General features: G+C 43.4%; 2 protein-coding genes across 4 annotated transcripts; both read right to left on the bottom strand.

Moving 5' to 3' along the window:
• Positions 1-179: 179 nt before the first annotated feature.
• Positions 180-2,615, bottom strand: agr2 (anterior gradient 2). The gene is made up of 8 exons (XM_062529323.1): positions 2,532-2,615; positions 2,016-2,145; positions 1,757-1,820; positions 1,507-1,559; positions 1,096-1,172; positions 863-926; positions 620-703; positions 180-457 (listed from the first exon to the last, which is right to left on the bottom strand). Exons 2-8 carry the CDS (start codon positions 2,128-2,130, stop codon positions 408-410), a joined length of 507 nt encoding a protein of 168 aa, XP_062385307.1. The 5' UTR covers positions 2,131-2,145; positions 2,532-2,615; the 3' UTR covers positions 180-407.
• A 3,739-nt stretch (positions 2,616-6,354) lies between these two features.
• ppp1r10 (protein phosphatase 1, regulatory subunit 10) lies at positions 6,355-18,986 on the bottom strand. Of its 3 annotated transcripts, none has more exons than XM_062528909.1 (18): positions 14,508-18,986; positions 14,206-14,320; positions 13,795-13,881; positions 13,503-13,638; positions 13,329-13,380; positions 13,061-13,153; positions 12,768-12,896; positions 12,551-12,656; positions 12,252-12,349; positions 12,004-12,113; positions 11,708-11,861; positions 11,336-11,479; positions 10,951-11,197; positions 10,630-10,705; positions 10,123-10,458; positions 9,714-9,858; positions 9,152-9,526; positions 6,355-8,832 (listed from the first exon to the last, which is right to left on the bottom strand). In XM_062528909.1, exons 1-18 carry the CDS (start codon positions 14,632-14,634, stop codon positions 8,714-8,716), a joined length of 2,649 nt encoding a protein of 882 aa, XP_062384893.1. In that variant the 5' UTR covers positions 14,635-18,986; the 3' UTR covers positions 6,355-8,713. The 3 variants fall into 3 exon arrangements, with proteins under 3 accessions (XP_062384893.1, XP_062384894.1, XP_062384895.1); XM_062528910.1 differs by having other exon boundaries at positions 10,123-10,455; XM_062528911.1 differs by having other exon boundaries at positions 18,490-18,986.
• Positions 18,987-18,989: the final 3 nt, after the last annotated feature.

Raw genomic sequence — 18,989 nt, 5'->3', positions numbered from 1 at the left:
ACCTTCTAAACATGTAAATGAAATTCCAATGTCTCTGTGATGATAAAGGTAGCCCATATTGAACAATACATTTAACGGGTTAGAATAAAACAGATTATGGACAGGAAACAGAATCTAAAAAAGAAATGCAATTGATAGATTGCATTGATGGGATGAATTATAAACAAGAGATCAAAACATAACTTGAGAACTTGTGCATTTATTTATAAAGGCATGTCATACATTACATTCAAAAGGAAAATGACAGTAACATAAACTAAAAAAAAGAAAATAAAAACATTTTTAAAAGTGAAATAGTTCTCCAGTGCTTGGCTTTTACATCAGTAAACTATGGCAGAGTGTGATATCGCACTCCAGCCCATTGCCTTCACATCGGGGGTGAGGGATGGTGGAGACGTCCTCAGCATTTACAGCTCTGTCTTCAGGAATTTCTTGGCCTTCTGCATGTTGTCCACCACTGCAAAAATGTGAGGAAAAGAACAGGCACCACTATTACGAAATGATCATGAAATCACGTGGAATCTCATGAAAAATGAGACTGTTTTCTGTCAAGCGTGCATATTTTGCTGTTAGCATGCAGTCAAGCTCAGCAGAGAAGTAATTGCAAGGAAACACTTACGGAGTTTGGCGTCAACTGGCTCGTAGGCGTACATGCGGTTGGCATAGCGCCCAGTGATGTCGGCACGTACAGTCATGGAGGGATCTGGAGAGAGGAGTAGCAGTATTGTCATTCCAAATGACAGCCGATAGGAGGCAAAAGCATTTGTATTGCTGTTGTGCGCTACACCTCCTGCAGTTCAGTGTAATAATTACATTACAGTTCTAAAGGTGTAAATGGGGTGGGTCCGTCTGTACTACTTACCAACAAAAATGATCCTGGGCACATACTGACCATCAGGTGAAAGATGCTTATCAGTGGTTTCATACTGTATGTGGTGGGGCAAAAGAAATCACATTTTACAACAACAAAAAAAAGACATTAACACCAGTGTCCTTATAATGTACAGTAGGCTACAGTGTATAAGGTTTGGTGACAAAAATGTGCTGCAAAATGTATGTGATGTGAGAAGCAGGCAGTGGACACACACAACTCACCACAAGGTTGAGGAGAATGAAGTCATCATCGGCTATCTTCTGGATCTCCCTACTCTCTGCAAAGACCTTCTTCATCGCTGCAGAGACATGAAAGCGAAAGAGGGATTAAACAAGATCCGGGTGCTTTGTCCTGTACGCCGTATTGTGACCACATTACAGCTTTCACTTCGTCCACAGTCGTGTGTACCGCAGGCTCAATGCCGACTAACTCGACAAACAGGACCGCCTATCAGTCAAACAGTGTGTTTGGAGGGAGAGTCTGAAACCTGAAAAGGTGTGTTCGATATAACCGTGCCACATGCCACAACGTCCATATATTATGCAACTCATTTACACAGGACAAGAAGCAGCTATATTTGGAGTCAGGAATGAAAGAAAGGTGGCATTTGATTGGAGTAGAAGGGGCCTTACCCTGGCTGTGGGGGCAATCCTCCAGATGAAAGATGACCATAAGGGGCTTGTTCCTATGGAAACAAAAGTTTTTTCTTAAGTGCACACCCTCTGAATGACACCTGCTTCCTGGTCTATGCAAACATAATAATAGCTGTGGTGTGCTTTTGAAAGGGCAATTATTTACTTTCAGAGTAGACTATTAAACACCAGTATCAGTATGTCATAGCCAACTTCTTATATGGTCAATTTGGGAAAGAGCCAAACTTACTTGGATCTAGCCCAGTACAAGGCTTCTTCGTATGTCTGGGCCCAGATCAACTGATCACCCCATCCTGAATAAAGACAAATACATTTCAAGGATTTCTCACACACCACAAGACATGCTTCAAACCCCTCACAAAAGTTGTATCGTGCTAACATTCCTTGCTAACAGTTCTTGCCCCACCAAGCCTGCAATGCTGCAATCCTGAGCAGCTCGCCATGTGATTGACACCGGTAGATGGATGGGGGAATCTACTCAGCCTTACCTCTGGAGAGAGTCTGAGGAATTCTCTTCTCTTTCTTGGCGACCTTTTCTGGTTTAGCCAGGGAGGAGGACACGGCCACCAGGACCAGTAAGACTGACAATAGTACCTTAGCCATTTCTCACAACCCTCACTGGAAGAGAGCAGACAGAGAGCAGAGTTTCAGAGTTCTCACATTACAACGCCACAGACAACAGACAACACTTTCAGAAGTCAATGCATCTCTCTGTTTCTAGTTGCATTGCTCTCAGGCTGTCACTATGATGGCATTGCTTTGGCCAGGAGACACAGAGACACACAGATCCTCCGCTACAGAGAGATACTGATACCCAACACCAAACGCAGAGAGATCTAAGATAAGATCCAGTGTGTGTGTGTGTGTGTGTGTGTGTGTGTGTGAGAGAGAGTGTGTGTGAAAGAGAGAGAGGGAGAGATAATGTGTGTCTGTGTGCAGGCAATGGATGACAGCAGGAGAGGAGCTGAAAGAAGAAATGAAACAGGGCCCTTTGGCTCTCTTACCTGCTCTAAAGTGGCCCCTTTGTGCAAGCTCAGACCGCTTGGTGGCAAGTGTACCGGCCCGTATGCACCTGTGCAGCCTTTATACACCTGTACACCTGCTAGGTCCGCCTCCTCCCCATCTCTTTTGTTCTCCTGTCGCCTGGAGGAATGTGTGGAGCAGGATTCTATAGCGCCTGTAGTCCTTGACAAGCCCCAAAAAACTGGTTGTCTTTAGTTTTAAACTTGATTATTAACATTCTCCAAATGTCAAATGTAGGGTAAACTGTATTGTACAAATGTAATTACAGTATAAGCGTTAACTACCGTATATTGGTCAGGGATAATAGATGAGAAGCTTGTACAGTACAGGGAGGGTTCATGTTAAGATTTTGGCTCTGGTCCAAGGACAGCTCAGCAGACATCAGTGGATTGATTTTGGATGTTTGGATGATTAGTCCAATCACGATTGGCTCTATTCATGTCCAACCTGAAAACCTTGACTGCGCCTCAAGGATGAGCTTCCAGTCATTGCACAGTTTGACACTTTTCTCCCCATCTGTATTTTGTTTGCATGTTGTTTAAAAGTTATTACATCAGTACATTGTGGTTATAGTTATGGTTATGCTATTTGGCAGATTAATTTTAGACAGATGTGTGATATAACTAAATGTAAAACGTAACATAGTAGTAACATGCAATATGGTTAGTATATGCAATCTACTGTGTTGATACTATGTGTAACAGTACATTTTTGAAAAATAACACAGTGGAATAACAGAGCATATTTTCACAGTGATCTGAGTGACTGTGTTCCAGCTAAAATTCAAAGGTGTGAGTGCTCGGAGTTATAAGCAGAAGGTTTGTGTGTGTTTGACATTATCTCCATAGTGATGAAGTGGAGTTTTCTGGGTCATAGACCAGTTAACTAAAGGTGAGTCAGTTCAATTTAATCATGACCTCTCTTTCTCTCTCTCACTCTCACTCACTCACCCACTCTCCTTCCATCTTTATCTCCACATGGGAAGTTTTGTGTAATAACAGGAGGTTCACCAGCACAATTCACAACAAATAATGACTCATTCCAGAAGAAGGACAAATCCAGCCTCTCAGTTACATGAGGGGAAGACAAGGAAGAGGAAAAGTGAAAAGGCAGGGTCATTAAAAAATCTGACGTGTCCTAAGACCTTTCCGTCTCATTTATTTGGTGTCTTGTAATAACAAATCCTTAACCGTGTTAGTGTCATGCTTATAGTGCTGAGAAAACCCAATGTGAACCACTGCACCTTTGCCGAACTCACTACTGCACAGAAGTGGCTAAGGCCCACGTGTCTGTCAGCTTTTCTTGTGAAAGAAAATCCTGCACACTGTCCATTACGCATGCATACATTTATTTACAACGTTTCGGTCATAGACCTTCCTCAGGTGATAGTATAATAATATGTCAGCTTTTCTGTCAGCATAAGTGACTTTGTGACTCTTGTGGAGTCCCCCAGGGTTCTATTTTTTGGGTGTATTGCCTACATGTTCCCTGAAGCCTCAAAGGCTTAACTGACATTTAGCTTTTTCACACAATGAATTGCTGGTAATTCCCAGGGTTAAAGTCTGCATGATTACGGACTTACACTAATGGCGCAGAAAATCAGTGAGGAAGCCTCATGCACTTCGCAATTGTATAAGCCCTAAGCCCTCACAAACTTTCCGGAAACGTGCATCAAAGAATTGAGCCAAAGTCTCTCTCAGGTGACACTGAAACGCATTAAAACTATTGTTGAACTGTCCTGAGGACATAGACCTCAAAGGTCTGGATGGCCTTCTTTGTTTCATTTGTTTCATTTTAATGAGAAAAGAGACTATTTCTGGAACCCAGGGGTATCTGTAATGGCTCTATTTTATGTAGCTATATTCTCCAAAACCATAAATGTGATGCCCATGTAGAACCCAGGTAGAATTTAAGGCTGAGTTCCAGAAGGGACCAAGGTATGTTGCCCAATTGGGACCCAAATAAAACCCAGTGTAGTCCTGCATGGAGCCCATGTGGGCAAATGACATGGGGCAACTTTGGAACCTGCTGACAATCGCACCAAATACCCATATTTCAACCCATGCAGAACCCAGGTAGAATTTAAGGCTGGGGTCAAGATGGGTCCAACGTATATTGCCCAGTTGGGACGCAAATGAAACCCAGTGTAATCTTGCATGGAGCACATGTGGAAAAATTACATGGGGCCACTTTGGAACCAGTGGACAGTCCCATATTGAACCCATATTGGCAACACATACTGTATATCCACATGGTCTGCACATACAAATGTTGGCTGGAGAATGATCAGAGATATGAAATTAGACAAACAGATTGCTCTGAAAGCTGGCATCTACTGTCATTTCATTGCGCCTTAGTTTAGCCATGAATATGTTCTGTTTTTTACTATGCAAAGATGTGCTCATTTCATGTATAAATATGAATAAATGAGCCAAAAATGTGTAGAAAATAACAAGAACACAATAATGGGATACTTTCAAATACTGTACCATAACCATACTTCTGAGAAGTCTAGAAGATACAGATAGGTTTGTTGTCGCTATACTGCAATAATTAGTTCCTACGATTCACATAGTTCGACTTTTCCTGAGAAAATTGTTGGGTACATCGGAGACCAAGTCTTTTCCCTGTCCATGGTCCTCTGGCTGAGGGATAAAATGACATGCACTGAATCAATGGCCCCTTTGTTCAGCATTCAATCAAGACAGGGCCTTCGAGACAGCCAACGTACATCTGACTGCATGAATCAATCCTTTGACATGGCGGTTTCCCCCCGTCCCCTACAGGAGCAAATGCAAGAGTTCATTTATTTCCCACCATTTTCAGAGTCTGACTAGTCGTCAGGTAGAATGGAGACAATATGGTGAGGGCCACAGGCTTGATTTGACCATAACGGTACTTAATTAATACCATATCATTAAAGAACAAGAACTCAAGTCTTGCACATATGAAGTAGTTTTATGAAATAAAAAACTCAAGAAAAGTTACCTGTTCACATTACAGTATTATAACTACTCATATTATTAATCAGCGTTATTTTCTTTTCTTAATTTTGTTTAATTTAAATACATAGGGAAAGCCCAAAGTGCAATTCAAAGTAGCATTTCTATGTTTCACTACTAAGCAAATCCGATGCACGAATTGAAATGCAACAATTTGCAGCAGTGTATAATTCAAGATTATACTGTATTTCACTGCTCATGGTGTATCTGAATATTACTAGTTTCATCATGACTGGAGAACCATTTATTACCTAATCAAATGATATCTGAATATCTTGCCCTGATACTGGGCCAATGCGTCATTTACACCTAACATAGACATGTGGCATATGCTGGACGTGAGGCAAAACGTGTTGAACGGGAGCGGAGAGCTGAGGTGTCCTTAACTCTGGTTGTGCACACATTCACGCAGTGATGCGGACTGACGCGGTACTGAGCCCGGGTCAATATTTACCTTGGAGGGCGGCTTCCCAAGACCACTCCTGTCCACATCCCGCATGTGCCACCTGTGGTCAGCCCCGCCCTTAGAACACGGATATTCCTGGTGGTTGGCCAAACGCCCTGTGATTGGATCAGGCCTCACCAAGGCTATGCTGATTGGCTGCAAACAAAAGGCTGGCAGACGGGGATGTTAACCCCTGGGGGGTTGAAGCAATGATTGTGTAAAGCAAACAAAATATAAGGGAGGGCAATGTAGTTTGCCGATGCCGGTGTCAACCTTTGACGATATTAAGGGTAGTAAGGCAAGTCACATTTGTGACATAGAAATCCAGCCCACTTAAAAAAACTTCACACAGACGTACCGGATATAATTTTCCACATTTATTGATGCATGTACAAAATACTTATGACAATGTGTGAATAATATGCAATATACATGTGCATGTATGTCTTCCAATCATTCAGATACACACAACTCTATACACAAACAAAAAACCCCTTCTCCGCACAGAGGTTAAAAAGAAGCAATTTTATTATTAATGTATCAAAATAAAAACAACTCGTAACCAAAACGTAACCAAACCAAGGAGCAGGGGCAGAACTTAAAAAAAAAAAAAAAGTCCCACAAGAGACATGAAAGCCACTGTTTTCACAGAAAACAATTTGAAAAGGCTTGGCCCAGAGAGTGGTTCATGACCCCCTGTTTAGGTTCTGACATTCACAACATCCCAACACAAACAAACACACATACACACAATCGTACCACCTCATTGAATCTGAGAGTTTAAACGTGGGACGGTGATAAGACACACACACTCACACATTGTGAAAGAAATGATCAAAAGAGTTCATCTGGCACCATTAACATTCATAGAAAATAGGTGATGTGTGCTGAACCACCTCATGATTGTCACACCGAACAGATACATAAGGTACAGCACATATCCATCTGAATCATGTTCACAACTTTGAATTAATTGCCTCTCAACAAACGGTCCTCAAAGTGGAAGAGAGAGCGGCGAGAGAGAGAGAAAAAAACAGCAGAAAGTACAATTTTGAAAGCCAGTGGCAAACCTCCAAATACAGTATTTAGAATTTGTGGACAAAGGCTAAAGAGACAGACAAAACAAAAAATGTAGCTAAATGTTTGTGCCCTTGGACAACAACAAAAAAAATTCTTTCAATGAACCAGATTCAAATCAGTGGTCATCATCATCATCATAATCATCTTTCACATCAGTGCATATGCCCCATCTGTAATACTGCATCATCTGCTCTTTGGGGTCAATGAATATAAGGCGTTAATAAGTCACCTCCATCACAACCTACAGGTCCCCTTCTCTCGCTTCAATACTGCACACTTTCAATAACCCAAGGGAGCAGCAGCTTAGCTGTGGGGGACAGCAAACACAAGGCCTTTTGGGAGGCCTCTTGAGTACAATTAGCAGATTATGAGATGCTAACATGGGGAAATTCCACAAGGACATAAACAAAAAAAACAAAAAAAAAGGGAGAAAAAGGAGGAAGAAATTGAACAGTGTGGCCAAATGTGCGCTCATTTGATGGCTGAGAGCTTTTGGGAATGAAACAGTAAATCAAGGTGGACCTCGGTCTGGACTGCACAAACGGCAACACGGTTCAAGCGTAGTCAACTGACGTTTAAAGGCAATCCCAAACAGTGTTGTTCCTTACTGTGTTTTTTTTCTTTTTTAAGTCTTGCTAATAGTCTTAAAACCGTAAGCAAGGTTTTCTTTTTCCTACATACATCTCTAGACGCTAAATCAAAAAAGGCCACAAAACACTGTATTTTCAGTGAGATGAAACTCTTGGTTTTGTAGCTTAAAAGACTGAAGATCCACAGTTAGTCTAAGGATTTCTCCTCGAGCAAAAAAAAGAGTACGCTCACAAGAGGAGTCTGTAGAGGGGTTAATACTTCAATCTGTCAATGTTAAATAGTAAAAAATAGAACTCTGTAAAATCTATATATGTTCTTCTCTCATTTTGGGCTGGAAAAAGTGCAACAGGGCATTCAGGACCAGAAAGGAACATCATGGGTTTGGGGGGTGGGAATGAGTGTAGGACAGACACTGGACAGAGATCATGTCCAGGAGAACAAGCTCTGCCTGCGCTCATTTTAGTGGTCATGGGGGAACAAGGGGACCCCACAATCTCCACTGACTGGGGTTGGGTTTTTTTGGGGGAGAGGGCAAAGAAGGGTGTAGAAGTAAAAGCAAGTTCCTCATGAATATTGATGATCAGCTCACTGCTTTGTTTGTCTGTCTTGAACACCTTGACAGTCTTTGTGAGCCACAGCATGCCACTATGTTCCCAGAAGCCTTGTGACCAAGCATGGAAAGAGAAGTAGTGTTCTTTGCTTAAGGCCACTGGAGCGGGTACCGCGGGTACTGGCCATTTCAGGGCTGGGGCAAGTCTCTCTTTGTTTGTGTGTGTGTGTGTGTGTGAGTGAATGTGTGATCATCCAAGCTTGGCTTCAGCGGCTGAACTCACACAGGAGTAGTTGCCGGTGTGTCACTGCAGAGGCTCTGACTTGAGTCCAGCTGCCCCCTAGTGAAACACTGAGGGAGTGTTCAAATGGCCACTGTCTGTTTGAATGACTGTGAGTGTGTGTGTGTGTGTGTGTGTGTGTATATAGTGAGATTCAGTGCCCACAGGCATGGAGAGGAGGGATGGGGTGGGGGTTAGGGGGTGTTATGTGACTGTCAATGCTGGGGGGGCAGAGGTGGCCCGTTAACCCCAGGGTGGTAGAAGGCGCAGTTGTTCTCGTATCGGCAGTTGCCCTTCATCATGAAGTGTCGACATACCGGCCTCTTGGACATGTCTGAGGAGAAATGAGAGGGGGGATTAAACTTCAAGCAGCTAAAAATGAACAATATCAGTAAGATACTGATATTGTTCAATACCAATATTGTTCACACAATTTCTAATTTTCTAGTAAGTGTATATATAACTCCCGATGTGTAGAAATGTTATGTATGTTATTCTATGTATTAGTCCTCACCTCCTAACCGTTGTGTAAAAGTGAAGTGTATAAACAGCACTGATACTAGCCTGGCTATAGTATACAGTATAGTATAGTACAGTACAGTACAGTGCAGTGCAGTACACAGTACAGTGCAATAGGGAGCTGTCTGACTTACCGCCCATGTTGTTGTGGCCTCCTCTGGGTCCTCCACGGCCCCTGCCTCTGAAGCCCTGGTCGCCTCCTCGCCCTCGGCCGCGGTGGAAGTGGCCTCCGCGGTGTGGGCCGCCCCTCATGGAGTCGTCGCCCCAATAGTTGCCGTTGTCTCCGCCGCGACCTCCGGGTCCGGGGGGAGGCCCCATCATGCGTGGGCCGGGACCGCCGGCGTTGAAGCCCGGGGGCCCGTGGCCGTGCGGGGGTGGGGGGTGGTTGTAGTGCGGGCCGCCGGGGGGCTTGTTGGGCGGGTAGCCTCCGTTCATGGGCATGTTCATATTCATGTTCATGGGCATGTTCATGTTCATGCCGGGGCCGTGGCCCAGAAGACCGGTAGCCACTGTAGAAAAACACACACACACACACGTCAAAATAAATACTCAACAAAACAACAGTAACACACATAATGCATATAATGTGCATCATAAAATGTGTGATAAAACTGTAAATGGTAAATGGTAAATGAAGGCATTGGAGACCTATGGAGTGAGCCCTGGTGCTAAGTGTGTTCATAGTCATGAGCTAACCTGGTGGCATGTTGTTAGGCATGTTCTGGTTGGGGTTCTGGTTTTGGTTCTGAGTCTGCTGCAGAGAGCCTAGCAGCTGCTTGATCTTGTCGGAGAAGTCAGGCTGCTTGATTAGGTCCTCTGCCGACTGGTTTCCCTGGGCACCCTAAACAGACAGAGACAGAAAAAAAAGAAAGAACACTGTAAATACTGGACAAGAAATTACTAAAAAGACCACCTTATATTGTCAACCTATTATTAATCCGTGCATCTTATATTATCAACCTATTATTAATCTGTGCATCTTAAATAGGAATAAAAAATGATGGTCACAGTGAAATGGTTATCCCACACAAATAGCCAAATCCAAAAAAACAAAAAAACAAATTCCCTTAGAGTAACAACTGTTGTCAAAGCTCTGGTCTCTTACCATGATGGAGGTCAGCAGCTCCTGCACGTTGACGTTGAGGGCTGGGTTGTTGGTGGGTGGTGCGGGGTTGCCCTGCATCTGGGGGCTGCGCCCGCTGTTGCCCAGGCTGCCGATGAGGTTCTGCAGGACGGGGGGCAGTTTGGAACCCTCTGGGCCACCGAGGGGCAGTCCGCCGAGGGGCAATCCACCGAGGGGCAATCCACCGAGGGGCAATCCACCGAGGGGCAATCCACCGAGGGGCAATCCACCGAGGGGCAGACCACCCATGGGCATGCCGGAGGGAGGGGCATTTTCCGTCTGGTCAACGAACGGCTCTTCCATCGGGGTGGAGTCCTGCTTGAGTAGAGAAGCGAGAGGGAGACGTGAGGTCAGGTATCATTGCGTGTTGCAGTCAACTGTAAAATATGGCTTCCTCACACTTACACATCAGAATCAGAAAAAGAAACGGTGATTGATTGTTAGAGATATATAGAGTGTGTGTGTGTGTGTGCGTGCACATGTCCTTACCTCGTCCAGGGGGATGAGGCGTGGGGGCATGGGCTCATAGGGCTCAGGATCAGGCTCATGGGGGCTGTCCGGGACACTGAAGAGAAACAAATGGAGGTCCAATCAATCATCAACAGACCAAATAGATCTAACCTAGCAGGCTTCCTGCTGACCAAACCTCACAGTCAAATAGATAGATAGATAGATAGATAGATAGATAGATAGACAGATACTTTATTGATCCCCAAGGGAAAATTCAAGAAATAATCCCCCTACTCCTCCTCATGCTCCCACTTATAAAAGAAAGAGATCGTTCAAATTGCTTAGCGGCTCCTTCCATACCTCTCCTTGCTGAGGAAGATCTCCTGCAGAATGCCCATCTCGCGGTCCCTCTGGGTCAGTTTCTCGGTGCTGTTGGCGCCGAAGTTCACCAGCGAGGTGGGCAGGCTGATGGGTCGTGGAGGAGTGAAGGGCACCCGCTCCTCCATGGTGTCGTGAGACAGGCGGCGGGCCATCTCGAACGTCTGCCTGTCCATCATCAGCTCACGCTTGGCTGCCTCACCAAAGTCCTTGATCTTGTTCACGTTTACTGGAGAAGAGAGAAACGGTCAAAGAAGGAGTTAGGCTTTTAACCACTGATAACCATATCTTGCATCACATCACTTCTGGTCACTAACAAGGTTGCATGTTCTCCTCAGAATGGACCAATGGAGGACAGATGCCTCACCTCTCTCGGTCTCGTCCAGGTCAAAGTAGAAGTACTCTTTGAGCTGCTCCTCCTCTGCCCAGGTCACGTTCTTCTTCTTCTTCCCTTTCTTCGTCAGGTTCTCTTCATCTCCACGAATCTCCACCAGAGCATTGGGCTTGTCGGCTGCAAGAGAAAGAGAGAGAGAGAAAATGTAGAATGCCACAGTCAAAACACAGTCAAATTCTCACAGAGCATAATGGAAATGTCATCCAGCTTTAAGTTCTCTCCACTGTACAAACATTTAGAAAGTGGGAGAGAAACAATAGTAAAACACAAGCGGGATACGTTTACAAGTCAAGCAGAGTCTTGCGATGGTCTGTAAACTCTTTCTGTGGTAAGAGGGGGACTTACTGGAGGTGTCCATGGCCTCGGGGTCTTCGGCTGGTACGGGCGTGCCGGGCTGCTCCAGCTCCAGAGGCTCCTCGGCGGGGGTGAGAGACATGGGAGCCTCGGGGGACGAGGGCTTGGCCAGCGCGCTGCTGGGCTTAGTGTCGAACGGACACGGCTGAGGTTGAGAAAAAAAAAAGAGAGAGAGAGAGGAAGAGGAAGGATGAGTGTTGTTTGCTTACGGCACGAGACTCTGACCCATCAAGTCATCTGCTCTTAACCTCCCGGCATGAGACAAGAGTTGAGAAAGGCATGATTACCTTGGTAGAGGTAGGAGAGACGGCCTTGTTGGTCTTGGACTTCTTCTTGATCTTGATGCCTGGAACTGGGGCCGAGTTGAGGGCATCCAAGAAGCCGGTGCACTCCATGGCTGAAGAAGAGGAGGAAAAGATGAGCCGGGGAATGACATTGGGATGGATATGGGATGTGTGTGTGTGTGTGTGTGTGTGTGTGTGTGTGTGCGTTCAAAACATCAGATGAGAGAAGAAAAGGGAAAAAGAGGACTTACGCTGGGCAGGAATGATTTTGATGCGGGACTCCTTGGTGGAGTTAGTGTTGAGGGGCTTGTATTTCTTCTCCACCGGCGGGGCATCTGATGGGGAGCCACTGAGGTTGGAGAAAGGAGAAAAAAAGCGACGCTTAACGACAGGTTGCCGAAACAATGAACAGCAAAACACTACGTTCAAATGACCTCACATACAGCAAAAATGCACTACATTTCCGCATGAGCATCTAGCAATACTGCCTCACTCAAGTTAAGGCAAGAGCCAGAGATGGTGTAATAAGTGACTGGGTGATGGTAGTTACCTAGGCCTCTTGAGCACTGCTGGCTTGATGTTGTATTTGTCACCAAGCACAGGGGCTGCAGGGGGCTTCTTGGGCGGCAATGGAGTGGGAGTGTCCATCTCCAAACCTGTGAGAGAGCAATGGATATGGCGTAAATGCAGGCATAATGATGGCCCCTTGAGGGGGAAGAAAGAAATAAACCATTTCAAACTATAAAACTTTGGGCCAGGCTACGCACCTATGGAGCGGATTTTGGCGTGGCTGGGAGCATGAGCCTTGGGCTTCTCTTTCTTCTTCTCTTCTTCACTTTTGCCTTCAATGTTCTTCACTTCAGGTCGCTTGCCCTCTTCTTTCTTTTTCTTCTTATCTGAGAAATCCCAAACAAAATACAAGTCAAGATTTCGCATTAAAACAAACAAAACAAAACCCTTGAATTGAGACCCAGGAAGAAATACATTTGTAAGAGATATGGCCATTAGTTAGAAGGAAGTGAGAGGTTGACTGAAAGGAGGCTGTGGTGGAGGCGCTTACCTGCTGGGGAGCCACCGGCAGCGGCGGCCACACTCTGGGAACGGATGATGTTCATCCAGCCTTCAACCAGCACTGAGGCCAGCTTCCTCAGCTCTGTGGGGAAAACACAAACACATATGTGGTCACAAACACATCCATGCAATAGCGGTGATGAATAGCCAATTCACATGATTATAATGGAAGAAGAATTCAATCTAGTAGATTTTACTCTGACCTGGCACCATTTGATTTCAAAGAAATATTAGTAAGGTAAGATAAGAAGACTTACCTTCTGTCTCACCCCCTTTGCTCAACTGCTTCACCAACTTGGCAGTGTTGTTCTAGTTGGAGAAGGAAATACATGACTTTAGGAAATTCCCACATTCCAAATACCTCAACAGGAAGTCATGCACACTAGCTCTTTACTGCACCCTAGAGCAATGCATGGTACAAGACTCCTTACCTGCTTGAGATGGTCCACGGTGAGAGGCAGCTTCTGCAGGGTCAGGAGGATGAGCTGCAGCAGTGGTGTGTTGGTGGTGGTCTTTGAGTAGGTGAGCCATGAGTTCAACAGCTTGTAGCCACCCACTCGGATAAATCTACGAGAGACAGAGGAAGAGTCCAACAACAATTCATAAGATGAGTCAGTTCTTGTATTGTACTCCAGTTATGTTCTTACTTCAATGACTTATTTTAAAATTATACTCTATTTTAGTTGGAATAAAGAAAACTCATTATCCAGAAAAGCCTCATACCTGTTAAGAATGTCATGAGATTTGGTCTGCAGCAGGATGTTCAGATACATGCATCGGCTGACCATCTTATGAGAAGCCTTCATGAGACTGTTGGAGGGGGGGAAGGTTTTTTACATTAGTTATCTCACTAACCACCATGGGCAGTTCATTCATTTCAAATTTCATTCATTCATGTTTTTTTTTTTTTTTTTTTAAATCAGGATGGTGGACACAACTTGAATGTAATTAGTGCGATTAGACTTTTTTGGGGGGGTGGGGGGCGGGCTCTTAATTTGATGAATATGATGAACATATAATTAGTAATTGGTGAGAACTTGAGATGGTTATGGAAATGTAATGGTGATTTGACACATGGACTTCAGTGAGGACAAGATTGAAGAGGAATAATTGTGTTTCTGCACATATGTTCACCTGAAGACTTTGGCGACTCCCTCAAGGCTGCGCAGCTCGCCATCCTTTCCCAGAAGCGCCTCCACGCCTTTCAGCACCTCCCTTGGGTCGACAGGCCCCACTGCCATTGGTGCGACTGAGAGAGAGAGACAGACAGACAAAAAGTGTTACACACACAGATCACACTCAACACCCCCCACTCGCTGCCCAGTCTATGAAGCAGTGCAGTGTGTGAGGTTTACATATCAAATCACATGACCGAGGTAGACCATCTGTAGCCCTATGGGGGGAGTCCTACAACTCCCAAAGCAAAGGGCACTAACATTGGCTACATTGACTATAACTGGAATGTCGAACGTCTTCTGAAGGGAGCTCATTGGAACCAAGCTTGCCATGGGGGTCATTCAGGGCAGATCCCATTCCAAAGTCAACTTGGGCATTCTGAACCATAGTGTCAAATAGGAGGAAAAAAGACACCTGGCTCAAGCAGCTCTCACAAGCAAGAGTGGAAGATTACTGTTCTCTGTAAACCAGTCCCATTCTGAAGACCACGGACGCAAGAAAGGAAAGCAATCAGTGGCAGGCAGTGTGACAGAATTTAAGATACTCTGATGACAATATGATAAAAATCAGTAAGTGTTTTCGCTTTAAAAAAATAAAAAACTGGAAGGGGAAGTATTGAGCCTTCCATGAGGGGCCATTATGTCTATACAATAAGAAGGGTTATTATGCCTACCAAACAGATATTTAGTATAATTTTGTCTATCCAAAATTATCAGTGATTTCACCCAAAATGTAATTTCAAGGCAAGTCAAATAAGTTCAAATGAAGTATGGGCCTAACACTATGCAATATAAAAGTAACATTATGAATACGAAACAAATTACTTTAACAATGACTGACGATGTGCAAACTAACAACAGGGAGAAGCTGACATTACACACATCTTCTTCAAACTTGGCTACTCAAAAAATATGTTATGATTATAAATTAACAGCCATTATTTGTGTCTGTTGACTGCTTATTACTAGTAACATAAGTACAAAGTAAACCGTACTAATAGGGGAGATTTACCACATTAGCGATGTCAATTGACACTAGATTGGGTACGCATGGAAAAGAAACATGTATGTGTACTTGTCACTTGTCATATGACTCACCTTCTCCACAGCTTAGCCACTTTAAGTGAACTTATAAAGAATAAGTGGTGATTGTGAGTCTGAAGAAAATTATACACTCCAAGTCTGACACTACATAAAATAAAGGGGAAGGGATTTTACAAAAGAACAGTGTAAATTGTAATGTCTTGGGGGGAAATCGTTCTTTGCTCTTTCCTTGCTTGCCTTGAAGCTAAGTGCTTGTATGCTTACTTTGTTGAGGAAACTCTTGATGTTTTAATCTATACAATTTGATGAACTTATAAAAGTGAGAATGTTACTTTTATTTTCATTACTTTCTATTTCTCATTTAATGCAATATATAAATTATTAATTTATAAAAAATATATATATATCTCAATATCAGACAGGAAGAGACAAGCACAGTACATGCAACACTGTAATAATGGATGGGGGAATAGAGTGCTGGGCTATATCCTCTGTCTCAGGATTCATAAAACAGTGTCATACAGCCCCAAACACACAAGTATACTTACAAATCGTCCTCTCTCTCTCACTCACATGCGCGCAAACACACACACACACACACACACACACAAACACACAAATAGACAGACGACTTCCACATAAAAAAAAAGTATTCCTATGGGAGAAATAAGTTGGACTGCATCAGTTGTCTGACCCGGAGTGAGGGTCAGCATGTATTCCAGAAGTCTCCCATTAACAACGGCAAGAAGGCTTTGATGGGAAAAGTGCAGGAAAAATGTGGGCAACACACACACACAGTCAAAATAGAAGTTGAAATGTATGCTCATTCTACTTCAAAAGCTTTATACGTGACTCGCTTCCTCACAACACAGTAAATCAAAACTACAAAAGGGAGCTGTTCTTATGTCACAGGATTAGTGACTGGCATGTGACACTGCTGCCATCTAGTGGCACCATATGATTGTTGCTACAGAAGAAAGTAAAGTTAATCTCTGACAAAACAAGAACCACTGTCACATGGCAAGACAAGAGCTCACACTACGCCTAGAGTCCATCATCTGACTGAAAGTTGTCACACACAACTGACAATGCAATACAGGTGAAGTTCCAAAACTAGTGCAATGGAGGGGGGAGGGGCGTTCCTTGTTATGGAGAAATGTCTAGCGACGTCATTTTGCCCTGCCTCTGCAGTGGCAACTATTTATACCTAATCTCACAGGCTAGAAGCCGAGCAAAAACACTCGAGTGTGACTTGTACACAGACTAGTGCATGATCGCATTTGCAACACGAATCCCGTTGCTGCATAAACTTTAAATGTTTAAATTTGGTTGGTTGTGTATGTTATCTCAACCACCAGGGTACTGAACACAGCATGCATTGGACTTTTAAGTAGTATTTAAATTATACAAGTGCCAATTTGAGGCAGTACAATCTCGACACCATTCTTTGTAATCAGGGCGAGTATTGTTATCAATAGCTATGATCTGTCAAATGTCATGTGAGAAATCAGGTTTGGTCTTACCCGTTTAACTGTGGTTGTAGAAGTTTTTATACTTTCACAATTCAGAATCGAACTCCAAAACACGGGGCATACAACACAATGCCTGAAAACGTCACAACTGTTATACATGTACACACAGTTAACGACACTAACAAAAGCATCACAATGTATGGCTGGAAAAGCCATTGTGTATTTACTTTCAACAAGTTTCTCAAAATACATTAATGGATGCTCATCCGATGATGAAAACAACCACATTACACTTGTCTATGATGCAACCAGGGGGAAAGAAAAAAGCAATGTGAGTTGGACAATGTGTAGGCCTATTAATATTAATATTCTCCACTTCTCACCTAATAAGACAGGTTGTAGTGATGCACTGCATTATATTAAAAAAGGAAGTGCATCGAATTATAAAAAGATCAATGCTATTTCACAGCCTTATTTCACAAACACGATATGTAAGTAACGCAAGGTGCGTCATTAACACAGGCTTTGTTAGATCATAAAGCTGCCACAGTGGACAGATGTATAAGCCATCTGTCACATCCTGACTTTCACAGCCCAAATCGACACAAACTGTCCATGGAGGGGGCGGCCCTCTGACGCAGTGATTCGCTGAAGCGCTTTTTATGGCCAGCCCTCTTGGTTAACCCCTTCATGGAAGGTGTCGTCTAAAAACAAGAGAGCGTTGCATGAAGAAGCCCTAGGCGCCATTTTGAAGAAAGAAAAATACGTCACAAATTGTTGTAACATCGTGCAGCTGTCTACCTCTATAATTCCAAAATACAGCTAATGGTCAAAAAAAGTCCATCAGAAATCCGATAAAAACGAATTCGGTCCAAGTGGAGCTATCATGGAGATGGCTCCGACTCATGTAATTCCAGAAGTCAGACAACCTGAACCACCATTGCCTCGAGTGTTCTCAACAAAGGACAACCTGTCCGCCATTTTAGAGCTAACATTACAACCGCAAAGCAAAGATTTCTCAACCTAAATTCCCTCGCCTGTACATCTACATCCACGCAGACCGCAATCTTTATCGTGAGATTGCAACGTTAAAAAGCACATATAGTTTGAAGTAGAATAAAAAAAAAAAAAAAGATCGAGTAAACACACGAATACGGAAACTGCGCGAAAATACTAACTAGCCAGCATGAAAAGCTAACATTAAAACATGGTAAAAGTCACAGTAAAAAAAAAGAACATTTTTATAGAGTTCCCCTTTCGGATTGCAAGTCCATAATCGCCAGGTATTGCAATCTTTATGTGTAGATTGCGTTGATTGGTTCCAATGAGCTCTCCCTTCAAAAAGATTTTAGCGACATCAAAATTAAATTACTTCCTGCCTCTTACCCTTGGCAATCTTTATGTACAGATTGCTTATGAAAAGCGATCTTGGTTTTATACTGCATTCATACTGATTAAATAATTTCATTGGCAAACCAGTCTCACACACAAAGAAAAACAGGGCACTCAGCCTCTGTAGACTTTGCTGTGCGAGCTCATATGCTAACTCTAGCTGACTATGACCAAATGCTTAAAATAGCTTAATCCAGCTATCCTAGCAAGCTAACTCGCTACATTCGGTTATTTCCTACTAACTCAAATTCATTTCTGGCAAGACATGTTATATTCAACTGTATAACTATAATTAATCAAATTTAGGATCAAATCGGTTTTGAAAGACAACTTACTATTTATACCTCTCCTCTGCGTCTCGGGTAGCTATTATATTGTGCTTTAGCTACAGCAACAAATCTTTCAGTTATAACAGTTTCAGAACGTAAACTGTCATGACTTTATATTATGGTTGAAAAATTGCTTATGGGCGGGATTGTGATAAGCTCTAGGTTTTCCTTCTGGAACAGTCTGGAGGCAAAAAGTAGTAATCAAATGTCCATTACTTGAGTAGGAAAAAATAATGAGAATTTTTGGTTTTGGTCTTCAAACACTGTTGAAAATCCTCGACGCCAGATCTTCACTGAGATAACGTTAGCCAGACCTGCAACAAAGAACAAAAATAACCGAAACGTTAGGATAACGGTAACGGACATGAAACGTTGTCTTCTTACAGCAACAGTCGATTCTTCTGATATTGTTTTAAGTGGGATGTGAACGAAAAGCCGATAAAATAATAAAAACTGTACTATTGTTCAAAAAATGCGTCCCGGCCACAAACTTTCAGCACATTTAC

The sequence above is a fragment of the Sardina pilchardus genome, chromosome 24 (assembly GCF_963854185.1).
Source record: "Sardina pilchardus chromosome 24, fSarPil1.1, whole genome shotgun sequence".
Lineage (NCBI taxonomy): Eukaryota > Metazoa > Chordata > Actinopteri > Clupeiformes > Clupeidae > Sardina > Sardina pilchardus.
The sequence above is the reverse complement of the archived record's forward strand: the minus strand, read 5'-3'. Positions and strand labels throughout refer to the sequence as shown.